Source organism: Calonectris borealis, chromosome W (genome assembly GCF_964195595.1).
Source record: "Calonectris borealis chromosome W, bCalBor7.hap1.2, whole genome shotgun sequence".
Classification (NCBI taxonomy): domain Eukaryota; kingdom Metazoa; phylum Chordata; class Aves; order Procellariiformes; family Procellariidae; genus Calonectris; species Calonectris borealis.
The window spans coordinates 725,343-738,736 of record NC_134351.1 but is presented as its reverse complement, the minus strand read 5'-3'; the positions used below and the strand labels follow the sequence as shown (position 1 = coordinate 738,736).

Genomic DNA, 13,394 nt, shown 5'->3' with positions numbered 1-13,394 from the left:
CACAAGTGACCATCAGCTATTGACTAGTAACCTGAAAATAAGCTCAATTCCTAATAAACTGAGTTTTGAACATTTGGTGAAAAGAAGACAAGAGAACATTTAAATGTATAAGAGTGTTCTGGCTGCTTGGCTCAAGTCTTGCTCTGGAAACCAATGATGCTAGCTGCTGAACCAGGTACTAGCCAATGACAGGAGGACAGTGAAGCAAAGCCATGGAGGAGAGCTTAACATCACCAGGTTTGAGCAAGCAATGGTAAGAAAGATGCCTATTTTGGTTTTCTAATGAACTGTAAACATATTTTCCATCTCTTACCGATCAGAACAGTGGTGATTGTTGGGGAATTTCTATGGTACACCTTGAGGCGAATTAAACATGCATTTGTGCTTAAATAAAATAAAAACATATTTAATGAACAACGCACTGGGCAGAGTCCTACCGCCATAAGCGGTTCTACAAGGTGTCTGCAAAGATCGCCAGGAGCCCATTCCTTACATACACTGGCACCAGCACCAATCCCTCAGCGGTTGCATGGCTGCCTCAGCCCGGCCGTGGGTCCATCCCCCAGCCCAGCTCTGCTGCTCGAAGGTGGCCCCTGAGGGCTCACGTTGCAGGATGGCTACAAGACAATACTGTGGCTGTTTCTTATCTCATCACCAAGGGAAATCTCACTCCCTTACTGGGAGTAGTTCCGTCTCTGGCATCCCTGCTTCCAGCCAGCTTACCCCCTCCTGCAGTTGGGCTTTCTTGCCCTCCATGACAGATCATCCCTCAGTCACAAATTACCACTGCTGAGCAGTACAATTTGAAGTTCCCCTTCACTATCCCTGTATACGTCAGCTTCCCCTTTCCCCTTCCTCACCCATCTCTCAGGTCTGTCTTCACTCCCACGAAGAAAACCGCACGCGTATCACCAGGGTCTGATATTCCCTAAGCTTCATGCCCTAGGAACTAAGGATAAGGGAAAACAAAGCTGGCAGCAGCATGAAAACGGTAACCTGAGAACTGTGCTTGGCTATGGATTTAGGAGAGATATAGAATCGATGAAAACCTGGAATGGTCAGATTAACAAGGCAGCAACAGGCAATAAAGACGTTTGTAGATGCTTCACCAAAATCCTTTTATGGCAGGAAATAATCAGTGTGAAAAACAATCAGTTTCAAATATTATTATGCAAAAGAATGGCTAGAAAAAGCATCAAAATGGCTAAAATAATCACTCAACATTTCTCTAAGGAAAATATATAATAAACCAAATTCAAGTAAATTTTCAGAAAAAAAATGCTTTTTTATTTAAAATTCATACTTTGCCGTAATTCCATATTGGTTTTGAAAAACTTACTCGTAGTGAAAAAATTGTCTGAACTTCCAATTCTAAATAAAAATTTTGATTGTTCAAACTTATTTTCATTAAAAAGCCAACATTTTTCCCAATTTGAAACATACTTTTAAAATAAAAAATGTTCAATACTTGATTATTTATTCCAACTGAGACCAAAACATTTTTAAAAATTACACTTTAACATGGAAGGAACAATGTTTAAATGAGTTTAATTTTTAGTAATAGACATTTTGCAAGTTGTTTTGGACCCAAAGTCGCTTCTAATGGTTTCAGAAGAAACTGTGGGCTTAACCCTAATGTCAGCAAAAAAATTTTTAACTGACAAAAATATACAAATTTGATTAAACTTAAAAAGTGGCCAATAATTTCCCTCTCTTGCATCACATTTTTTTTTCCTACTTTATTTAGTTATAACCAAAATGGAAATCTTCCTTTGTAAGCAATTTTACATTCACAGAAGTTATTTCTACAGAAAGCTTATGAATTTTACAAGTCCAGGGGGGAATTTGTGTCTTTCTGTTGGGTTCATTTCACCTAGAGTCAGTGGAAAAAATTACCTTTTCTACCTCTCTGAAGTTTTTTTCTCTTATTTACTATCTATTCACCATGTAATCTCTGTTCTCTGTACAGTCCTGCTCAGCCCACACCGTTATTCAATAGGATTTATTCCTATCTTTCAGATGCACTTGCTCCTCCCCCTCTTTCACAGGACCTGTCAGTCTATACCCATGTATTGTCTCTCTCCTTATCATTACAGCACCAGCTTTTTGGGTCAGGGACCATTCTGTGTATTCACATGCTGCCTGGTACAATGGGCACCTGATCTATGCCTAAACCTTGTTTAGTACTGTAGTACAATTAATGTATGTAAACGTGCTTTGACAACCAAAGCATTGTCTAGGTATGTTAAAAGCGCCACATCAATCCATAAATACCCCTGTATGGCTGTATGTGTTCTGCAAATGCCCCATGTCACACCCACGTGAGCGCAAAGGAGTGGGAAAGAAGAACCTGCGTTAGCCCACACAAACGGTTATCTTAGCCAAACACACAGGAGGAATGAAACTGATAATCCTCCTATGTTTCATATTAAGAAATATCCTTCCACCAACTAATATTTTGGTCTCTTTATACCAAGTTGACACTGGATCTGGGATACCTGAAAACACAAGAAAAATGGATAGCTACATAAATAATGTGTGTCTGTAATAGCCTTAGATCACACAGACCATGTCTTCAGTAACTTATCTGCCATTGTCCACACTTGCGGGGCCACACAAAATCTGGCAGATCCCTTTTGCTTAACTGGTCAAGGATTAACTTTCACTGAACTTCTACACACAAACCTACAAATGTGTAAGTCCATCTGCAATGCAGATACAGCTTTTTATAGTCCATTCCTATGAATAATGTAAAGTTTGTGGTTAAATCATTGAGTATTTCCTGCTGTTGTTTCTGCAAAAGGATTATAACCGATAGTCTACTCCCCATTAATTCTCTGTGTTAATCAAAAATCCAAGGATGTATTTTTGAAGGTTCTGTGCATCAGGTAAGAATATGAAAATCTCCATTTTCAGTTTCCAGAAAATTAAATCTCCAAACCACCAGCCACTACAACAAAGAAGAAACCTTGAAAACATGAAAAATAAATTTCCTAAAATAAAAAGAAAAACAGAAAGAGGCATATCTATTTGTATTCTTTAAGCTTCATGATTTTCAAGCCAAAGCTCATTAATTTCTTGAGTCCTGATGTGTTTTTTGAACACTGCTTGATGACAGGTGAAGTGGTAGCTCTCTCAGACACATGAGTATTAGTCCAGCAATTCAACAATTCAAGCACTGCAGTTCAGAGCAGATTTGTGCTTAGAGACTTCCTGTGCAGCTTTCAAAGGAGGACTTCTACATAGCTTCTCAATAAATCTCTCATCCTCTTGAGGATACACAGTATAGACAAAAAATTGGTGAATGTCACAATTTGCAGAAAAATTCATTTCATACAGCTTCTACTGAAATTTTATGAAATGAACGTGAATGCAAAATTAAGTAACGTGAACATTAAATAAAATGTCACAGGCAAGGTGCTTTTATATTGTATGCCATGAAAAAGTATTTAAGTTGTACACAAAACTGTTGCAGAGTCCAACCTTAGCTCTGTAATATTTCAAATAAATTATTCTTTTAGTATCACTGAACACATACTAATTAAAATTACGCATGTGAATAACGTCTCAATAATTTATCTCATATTACCTAGGAAAAAGCATTATTTAGACAATTATATTTATTTGGGTATAGCTGAGTGTAATTACATTATATTTAGATAACTACATTTATAATTATATCAAATAAAAATATATGACTTATCACACACTCTATCTCTGGGTCAAAAGTTCAACTTACAAACTGGAGTAAACAGGTTTCCTCTTGATGGCAATCATATTACTTGGTTCAAAGTGTTTGCTGCCTTTTTTGTATATTTACTTAATTAAACGCCAAGAATTGCAGTTATTTTTCTAATAACAGACTAGATGCCAATTGCTAGTATAAACATCAGCAGTTTTTTATGGAAAAAAAAACCAAAAACAAAACCCAAAACAAAACAAACAAAAAAACCCCAGCACATGACAGTACAGCACCAGTTTGATCCAAAGTCTCTCTTCCGAGTAACCTGGTTTTAGGGCCAGGTCCTAAGGCAGGTGTTTTAACCCCTGTGTGGAATTCTCCTGGCTTCAAAGAAGCCATTCAGATTTGCACATTTTACAGAAATAGGTAAAAGTCCTTCATGGTAAAGTCAGTTACAGTATAGGTTCTGGATTAAAAACTATCCTGCAAAGCATGGGAATTTGAGCAGATTAGCCCCTATAGACCTGTTGGATGTTCTTATTTCTCTTAATATAAAATCATAGAATGCTCTGGGTTGGAAGGGACCTTTAAAGACCATATTGCAAAGACTATTTTAAATCTGATTGACCTGGTAAAAGAAGTATGTTTTAAAACCAGGACTGACAAAAGATGTGGGAAATAGTTATGAATGAGAAACTGTTTCAATGGGGCAGAGGGAACTTCTCCTATATCAGGATCAAGCTCTTTCTTACAAAGTTCTTTATTTCTTTGTCATCACTGATTTTTGGTTTTGTCTGGCTGGCTTTTTTTGGTGGGAAAGAGAGAGCTGTGCTGAATGTCATCACTGTGATAAGAAAATAGAACTACACTACTTTAAATGAGCTTGGAGGAAGACTTGAGCATACAGAAAGCACAATCTTTCTCCTGTATACATATGTGTATATGAGGAGGATGTGGATGCATGCATAATAGTCTGCTCACCCACACTTTTAACACTTCTCTATCAGACTGATCTTGTAGAAAGTCAGTGGAGTATTTGCTTATGTGCTTCACTGTTTATTCTGAGATACTTGGTCTGAGACAACAAATTCCCCAAATGCCAGCAGAGTTTCCTACTATCGCCTCCACTCCATAGGCCAAACTTTGGGATCTGGATTTGTCCCTTTGAAAAACAATTATTACCCTCTAAACTATCCTACTAAATTTGGATTTATCAATAGCTCCTTCTCCATTTGCCTGGGCATATTATATACATTTTCATACATCCCTTTTTAGAGATGTTATATTGGCAAGTAGCTTAACCACGAAGAGAGATGGTGGATATAATTAGACTTCAGTTAAGATAAACATGAAAAATCTCCAAACCAAAATGCTAATAACCACAAAACTTTTCTTTATGATGAGCAGAAATGGTCACATACTATGCAGATCCAACCAGAAAGCTAGCTGGTACGGACAGCAGGATATAAATATTATATTGATTAAAGGGAGAGAAAGCAGCAAAAGCAGAACAGAAACAACAAAAAAAACCAGAAAGGAATCTCCACTAACCACATGATCCCAAGAAAACTCTAAAAGGGGCAGTGTCTAAAAAGTGGGACTAGGCGGAACTTCCACCGCCTGGGTCTGTATCCATGCCCCTGCCTCACGCTGGCATCATGTTGGAATAAGCACTGCATACACAGTGTTCTTCCCTTACCCTATATTTGGCACATACAGAAAACACAAGCACGTGGAATATAACGGAGTCCTGCCACAGCCTGGCCAGGTTCTCACTCTGCATGATCAAGTACTGAGGCAGTACTGAGGAACGCAAGGTGATTTAGTCTAGATATAAACAGGAAAGTTTGGGATGAAGTGCTGGCCACAAAAAGGCTTCTATATGTAATTACTGATTTCTACGGTGCTCAGGGAAACAGGACTTTATATGCTTTTCTGTCAATAAATATGACTGTACTGTTTAAGATTAGGCATGAAAAGCCACATACCACAGACAGAAAGTCATAGCGATTCCTAGCATATGTATATGAGAACTGAAAGAGTAACATTTACTGCAATAGCTTGCATAGCAAGTAACTTGAAATAGCAAATGTAGCTTAAAATGAAATATTACTGCTAACAAAGCTTGTGTTTTTATGACCCTCGCTCTTGGGCTGCTTGCGTTTTTATGACTCTGACTCTTGGTTTGCAGAGATACAAAGACGTCATAGGCCTAATCACTCAAATAACCTTACAAATGCTTTCCAGAATGACCAACTATGACACCATATGTATAATACACATCTTGTCATCCAGTCATCTGTGAAATCTTAGTGTCCTGCTTAAATGCAGTTATGTTCCAAGGTTAATGCTAATTCCCCTTCCATTCTCCCTGGAAACATTTCTCAAATATGTCTTAACTTTCTTGCAGAGAGTTTGCATATGGTTTGTATAGCTGCAATGTTCCTCTAAGAAAATAATAGCCATAATTCCATCTGCTCCCCATTCCCAGCCTGCCAACTGTTTTGCATTTGGGAATACACGCATTTTTTCACTTCCTCATCCAGGGCATCTCTCAACAGAGATTTTTTATTTTGTAGCAAATTCCATAAGTTTAGCATTTTTCTTCTTCCAAAACAAAACAAAACATAGACCTTTCCTGTTACACAATAAACACAGACATTACACACCAATTTAGATTTCTTAAATGAGGTATTATATTCTCTGTATGGAAATACATACAATATATTTATATTTACGATTGGAAACGTACAACTTTTTTTTTCCAAAAAGGTTGCCATGCATGTTTTGCCATATTTAAATGCTTATTTTCATGTTCTCTTTTTAAACTTTTCCTTTAACAGAAATCAAAGCTTTTACTGAAAGTTTTCCTTTAAAAGTTTCATCAACGTTGGCATGTTTCTGTGGTTTTTCTTTCGTGCATCCATCAGTACTGATGGAATCAAATTCCACATGAAATTTCTGACCCGCTTTCCTCCACTCCTAGTCTATACAAGCTTTCCAAAGTGATTGCGCTGGACAGCCATAAAGACATTTTCCAAAAGTGTTGTGATCGTGCCTACATTCTTAAATGTTGTTACCTTGTAAAAGTTAAAACCTCCAAGACAACAGAAACTGGAATTCTAGAATTCAATTATAACTTTGTGAACTCTATTCACAATCGGGTTGTAGTAAGTATTTATACAGCAGTTTGCTTACTATAGAGTCTAACATTTGATGAGGTAAGAGTAGTGAGAACCCATGCACGCAAGGATTTACAATGACTGCATTTTCTATTTGTTTCTGTATCTCACGGTAGTTCTGCCTGACTCAGTTCTGTCTGCAATCCCTAATGCCGGAACACAAACAATAACTAAACCCGTATTATTATTATTCTATAAATCTTTCAAGACACTGCAATCAGATCAAACATTTAAAGCAGCATACTTGTCAAAGAGCATGTAATGTCAGAAATCAAACTAGCAAAATACTGTATTATCTAAACCAATTATCGTATATCTATTGTATTAACAAGGTTTGGATAAGAAAAACATCAGTGAAGTTTTGGCTGTTCAAAAAGCAGATGTCTGGAAAACACGTCCTTGCCAAATATACTGTGATATGTTGTCTTTCTTCAACTTCCAACATCCAAGGCTTTTTGACAACTTTTATATTAACGTACTACCCATTGTAAGCAGCACCACAGTATAAAGAAAACACCACAGCTATAATTCGTTAGCTAAAAGTAAGAAGAATAAATGACTGGCTCTAGATCTCTCTAACAAAGACCTTAATATAGAGTAATTAAAGTAAGCAATCACAGCACAACTCTTAACACTGATCTGTCTTAATCTATTTTTAACATTTGTCAAGCATCTGGCACTGTCAGCACAAGCAATTCTTGCATCTAACCTGATAATCATCTAAATGCTACCAAGTGACCAGATTTTTTCTCAGGAATGGAGGAAATTTTTACCTAATGAGTATCAGGCCATGCAATATATATTTAGAAAGAATAAAATGCACATTTCAGGATAGCTAGTATCACTTACACATTCTTTAAAGAAGGAAGCTTGCTTTTGTACGATTTTTGTAATTTTGTCTTGCTGAAACTCAGTGGAAAAAGTACCAGAGTGTAATTTCAGAAACATTTAGCAGAATTCTAAATGCAACATGTTTTTAAAAAAAAAAAATCTATCAAAATTAGCAAAAATTACTACACCTTAGCAGAAGCAAATAACAAATCATATTTCCTGTTCAATAACAGTATAAATCACCATATTCATGTAGTGCATTAAGAATAAAATAACTTGCTCTTCTTCATTTATTTATCTTTTATGATACGCATTCTATTTGCACACAGGAGAAAAAAGTAGACAGGTAATTTTAAAAGTATAAACAATTTTGACCTCTCAAACCATAAATGTGCACTTACCCTTGAGTGCTCCTTCTTTAAGTTCTAGAAGTGGGCCAGGCCTGTGGTACAACTCTGTGTTACAAGACAAAAGACATTTAATTTATGCATGTTGTTTCAGAGCTGAGAAGCTAGCTGAAAGCTTCAGTGTTGCTTTGCTAGTGTGACCTTAGTATAGTGAGTCTGATCACAGAACAGTTTGACTTTTAAGAGAGACTATTTCATTACATGAGCAGATGGCTCTTCCTGGGAAAACCTCAGCCAGACAGAGCGAGAGAGAGAGTTGGCAGTGATGACAGGGTACATCCTACTTCCATAGAAGTCCACAGGAATTTCCTCATGGCCTTGAGAGAGAGGAAGTGTTGGCCTTAGCTTTTCATAATAAAGCAGTGGGTTGTTTTTTAAAGCATCTGCTTAAGTGTGCTTAATTGCTTTACTAGGCACGTTGGGAATTTCTTACTCGCTCGAAGTTAAGCACAAAAAAGTTCTGCTGAACATGAGAAAATCTGCAATCCCTAACAAGTAGATTGAGGAACCAAAGGTGGATAGTGAACTTCTAACAATCACTACATAAAAATTCACCTAACAATTCACATTCCTCAAAGGCAAACAAGTGAACCCTGCAGTAAGAAAGTATTCCCACTCCTGTTACCCAAGAAGCCAAGTCTCACACAGGAGGAACTTGAATGAATTGCACGCAAACTGCTCTGAGTTCAAGGGATCTAGAAAAGGCTGAAAAGCAAGTTTTGTGCCAAGTTTTTTCTTAAGCATTTTGCTGAAAGTGCAGCTAAAACTGGTTATGAGATACTACGCTGCTAAACATTTCTTGCTCCCAGTGTTATCTAGACCCAGATAGGAAACTGGTGTGTTCAGCAATAAATATAGCACCTACAACCACCCTCATTCAGGAATAGCAGCAGGGATATCTATGTTTTATATAATAGCCTAATAGTCAAAATAATCCCCAAAGAAATGAAAGACCAGGATTCAACACCATATTCAACCTGAGGTAATTTAACAGTTTGACATTGTAGGAAGACACCCAACAAGCACAGACCATAGGCTGAGGTGGGTGATAGGCACCTGCCTGATCTTCCAGTAGCTAAGTCATACACAGCTGTGGATAACTACATATCATCAGGAAGTCAATTTCACCGTCTTACCTGTATCCATTTTGCCATGTAGATTGGCTTTGCACCTAAATTAGGAGAAATAAACTAGTGGTTAATGATGTAGGAAAAAGGCACTCAACGCAAATTCTTCAAGTTAAGCCTAATTAAGTGGCTTGTTTTTCAGAGACTCTGGACCCCACAGAAGTAAGGAGAGATGCTATACTGTCATCTGCTCTGCAGGCAGATGTGTATCTCCAAGCAGATGTAAGCCTGTTTTGACTAGTGCAATGCATCCCATGAGACAACAGACTCTACTGAACACTAATGCTCATTAGTTTGGTCTCAACGCTGTGCTACCGCAGCCACTTGACTTCCAGCTTGCTCGCTGGGAAGGCAAGGGAGGCTTGCAGTCACATGAAAAAATACTGCAGAAAGACAGGCAGCCACCTTTGAATGCTTGAGCGCTGATTAAAAATGTTAGTAAAATTACTTTTTAAGGCACCTTCAGTCCACTTTGAGCAAGTTGTAATTCCAGAGAGATAAGAATTCCCCTTAGATCATAGCCACACTCATCTGCCCATTAGCAGTGATGGAGAGCAGTCATGGAAACATCTCTCCTTGGAAGACTCTTCCCGAGCAATACCTCCTCTCCCTCACTAAAAGACACTTAAGCACCTGACCCCTTGTCTGGGAACTGACAGCACACTGGAGGGAGAGTGTGTGTCATGGAGAAGAGTCCGTGGCTGTGTTGGCTGCGGTTAGATACAGCTGTTTCTCCTCAAAGCAAGACCCCTGCCCCCAGTGTTGTATGATTTTTTGCCTGGTTTATCCCCCCGCCCGACTCCTCTCCCTCTCACAGGAGAGCTGCTCCTGGCTCTCCAGCCCTGTGTGGCCTTCTCAGCGCCAGCTGCCCGCGCTGGCAGCAGGTCTCGGCCTCAAAGTCAGACACTTAACTCGCCCATTTCAAAACGGGTAAAACCAAACCCTGACCGGCTCCCTCACGCTGTCAGCAGCGCCGGAGCGCGCACTCCTGGGCCGAGGGAAGACTTTCCGCTGCGAAAGGGCCACAGGCCTCCCCAGCACGGACATGGCGAGGGTCCTCCCAGGCGAGGCGGGAAGCCGCGCCGCGCGCGGGGCCGCAGCCGCGCCGTGCCCGAGGCGCGCCGCACCATGCGGCTGCGCCCGGCGCGTTCTTCCGGGCGGGAGCACCGCCCCAGGTGGGCCGTGGCTCGCAGCCGCTGGGGAGGCAGGAGCGGGGCGATGTCGGAGCCGGTGCGCAGCGCGCCGGGGTCCCTGCCCCTCAGCCGCCTGGCGGAGCCGCTGCTCCGGAGGCTCAGCGAGCTGCTGGACCGGGCAGCGCCAGGCAAGGGCTGGCGGGACCTGGCGCAGCGAGCGGGGAGCCGCGGCAGGGTCCGGCTGAGGTGAGGGCGGCCTGTGGGAGCGGGCGGGGAGCGCGGCAGCCGGCGGCGGAGGCGGCGGGCTGGCCCGCGGCCCTCGGCTGCGCGGGGGACGGGAGGGGCCTCGGCGGGGCGGCCGGCCGGCCGGCGGGGGCGGGCTCCTGCGGCGGGGAAGCCGCGGGGCTCAGGTGGCGCAGCCCCCGGCGGAGGGGCCGGGCGTCGTGGCGGAGCGAAGGCTGAGGCCGCGGTGCCACCGCGGGGTGGAGGGTGGGGGACGCGCCGTCGCCAGGGTCCCTCCCGGAGCCTTCCCGAGGCCGCGCTCGAGCTCACCCGTTGCTGAAAGCACACGGGAGCGTGACGTCATTGTGAAAGGAAGGGCGCTCCCCTGACCGAAGCCCTGTGCTGGGGCAGATAGCATCGAGGACTCGTAGCCCACCTCTTGGAGGTGTTTGCTTCGTCCCACGTGAGGGCTTCCAGTGGAGAAGTAACAGCGCGCAAGCAGTGTGGTTTCTTGCTTTGCCACCTTTGTAGCTGGAAAGCATCCCCTTGTGCCTCACCTGACCTTCCTCAGCGCGAAGGCGGCCAACTGCTTGCCCTAGACAGGGAACATGGAGAATGTTTGTTGACTGTTCCCTGTAGCTCCTCTTGCCTGTATTAGCGTAAATACTCATTTTCTTCAACTCTTTCTTCCTAGGTCACGTTCTGTAGATTGCTTCCTGATCGTTTTACTTCCTGTGGCTTTTAAGATTTTGTTTAGAGGGTAGTATCTCAAAAAAATATGAGGCATTTCAAGCGCAGTACTGAATGTACATTATGAAGACGTGTCCTTTCTCTATTATGACTATATTTATTAATATAGGGAAATAGGATCCAAGGACTACAATATGACCCCTCTGTAGGGCCTGTGGCTAAGTTTGTTTCTCTGTATTATCCAGTAAAATACTATAAAGTCTATTTGGTAAGTGAAAATATCTCAGCTCCAGGTTTGCATGGCTCTGATTTAATGAAAGAAACATCGATGAGTCTTTTTAGTGAGAATACATAAACTTGCATTCCCTTTCCATAGCTGTATTCATTTTCTTATTATCTGGGTTATTTTAATCTGCTGTGAAGTGCATGAAGACTTAACACTAGAATTTAAAACAATTCATGTGTATACCTGGAGATGAATTCGTTGGAGCAATTAACTGCACTGCAGCAGTAGATGTGTGCATCAGTTAAGCTGCAGCAGTCACTTGTTCTAACAACTACTCTGAAAATCAAAGTCTTCCTGGACTTTCAAGTTAGATTCTGACTCACTCTTTACCGCTTCTGAATTAGGCACATGAAGATGAAAGGTGCTGTACTTGTTTTTCTGCTGAGACTTTAAAAAGTGAAAATTAGAAGATTTCTTAATGCATTTGGTCAGAATTGTTAGGTACAAGCATCTCTTGTTTTGTATGCAGCTCACTAATACCACTTTCTGTCTGTGGAGGTGTCACTGTATAACCTCTGAACTCCTGAAACTTGAAGGAAATACTGTAAATATGTCCAAATCAGCTAGGAATTTCCCATCTTTTTTTTTTTTTTTAATCTTTTTTTTTGTCTAAAAGTGATTTTTAACTCTGCTCCTTTCTGAGGAAAAAGTAGTAAGAAGGTCTATGCCCTGACTTTCTCATATTACTTTGTAGTCCTCTGGATTTAGAGCAGTGTTCCCTCAAAGTGCTGGAGCCAGAAGGAAGTCCCAGCTGGAGCCTCCTGAAACTACTGGGAGATCGGGGTTGCACTGTGGTGGAGCTTGTGGAGTTCTTGCAGGCCCTGGAGCATACAGAGGCTCTCCAGTGTCTCAGCCGTTCAGGTCAGTTCTGGTTTGTGCTTTCACGGCAACAAGTGTTTCTTGTTTTTACACTGGAAACACTGAAGTAATTGTTTTCTACAGTAAGTAAAAACATCTTTAGTGTTTGAATTCTAGTAATTGGTATTCATATGATTACCATAGTAGTTGGCTCATATGGTTCTGAGATGAAAAGTAAGCCAAGTAGATAAGCAGGCTTAATGCAGTATTGTTGTAGATTGGACTTGGCTGCATGGATATGACAGGTGCTGTCATTCCCTCTGCTGACTTGGGTTCTGTATCAAACTATGCCCTTCAGAGATGCTTATGGAACTGAAATGGCTGAGTTAGAAAGACAAGTAGTGTTGCCAGCCCTCTGGTCGGGCTACAGGTTTCGTTAACTGCATTTCATAGCTTATCCAAATTGAAGGGGAAGGGTCCAATTACTGCCAGTTTTGGTGCATATTGGATCCAGCCCAACTTGCTAACTGGACAGAAAAACAAGACTAACTTAGGATAGAACTAGATTATTTTCTGCTAACACATTCAGCTTGCTTCTTCACAAAAAGTCTAGGAAGTGGGGCAACGCAAGGGAATGCACCGGTAAGACCATGTAGACCAAATGCTTCTTGCTACAGTACAAAACCAGGGCCCTTTTTCATGTCCTCCTCCTTCAGGAGGTGGTGAAATTCAACCTACTAGGAAGTTGCAAAAGCTTCTCTTCAGAGCAGGGAGTGGAAATGAGACTAGCAAGCTCCTTGCCATAGTGATAGCTGTCCTGTTCTTTGGACAGTGTGAGAAAAGAATGGGGCTGAGAACCATTGTTAAGACAACCTTGGAATTTTTCAAGTAAATTATAGTAATGCTTTGCAGTCGTTTCATCTAGTTAAGGCGGCTGCTTACTGTACTAGGACCGTGGTGTGTTGAATGAGGTGTGATTGAGTTACATGATAGCTTAGTCTAGAGGAAGTATGCCACTGTAGGCTTGGCAGAGAGA

The 13,394-nt window shown here is 41.3% G+C and overlaps 2 protein-coding genes across 4 annotated transcripts in view; one reads left to right on the top strand and one right to left on the bottom strand.

Annotated features, from left to right (window-relative positions):
* Positions 1–10,376, bottom strand: part of LOC142074912 (alpha-protein kinase 2-like) — a 46,810-nt gene extending 36,434 nt beyond the window's left edge. The window contains exons 1-3 of the mRNA XM_075135881.1: positions 10,178–10,376; positions 9,239–9,273; positions 8,097–8,150 (exon numbers count right to left, since the gene is read on the bottom strand). The gene's annotated coding sequence lies outside the window, so the exon portion shown is untranslated. The remainder of the gene's footprint in view (positions 1–8,096; positions 8,151–9,238; positions 9,274–10,177) is intronic.
* Positions 10,377–10,398: 22 nt separating this feature from the next.
* Positions 10,399–13,394, top strand: part of LOC142074910 (mucosa-associated lymphoid tissue lymphoma translocation protein 1-like) — a 36,792-nt gene continuing 33,796 nt past the window's right edge. For all 3 annotated transcript variants that reach the window (XM_075135880.1, XM_075135879.1, XM_075135878.1), the window contains exons 1-2: positions 10,399–10,608; positions 12,255–12,421. In XM_075135880.1, the coding sequence (XP_074991981.1) occupies positions 10,448–10,608; positions 12,255–12,421 (328 nt within the window). In that variant the 5' untranslated portion in view covers positions 10,399–10,447. The remainder of the gene's footprint in view (positions 10,609–12,254; positions 12,422–13,394) is intronic.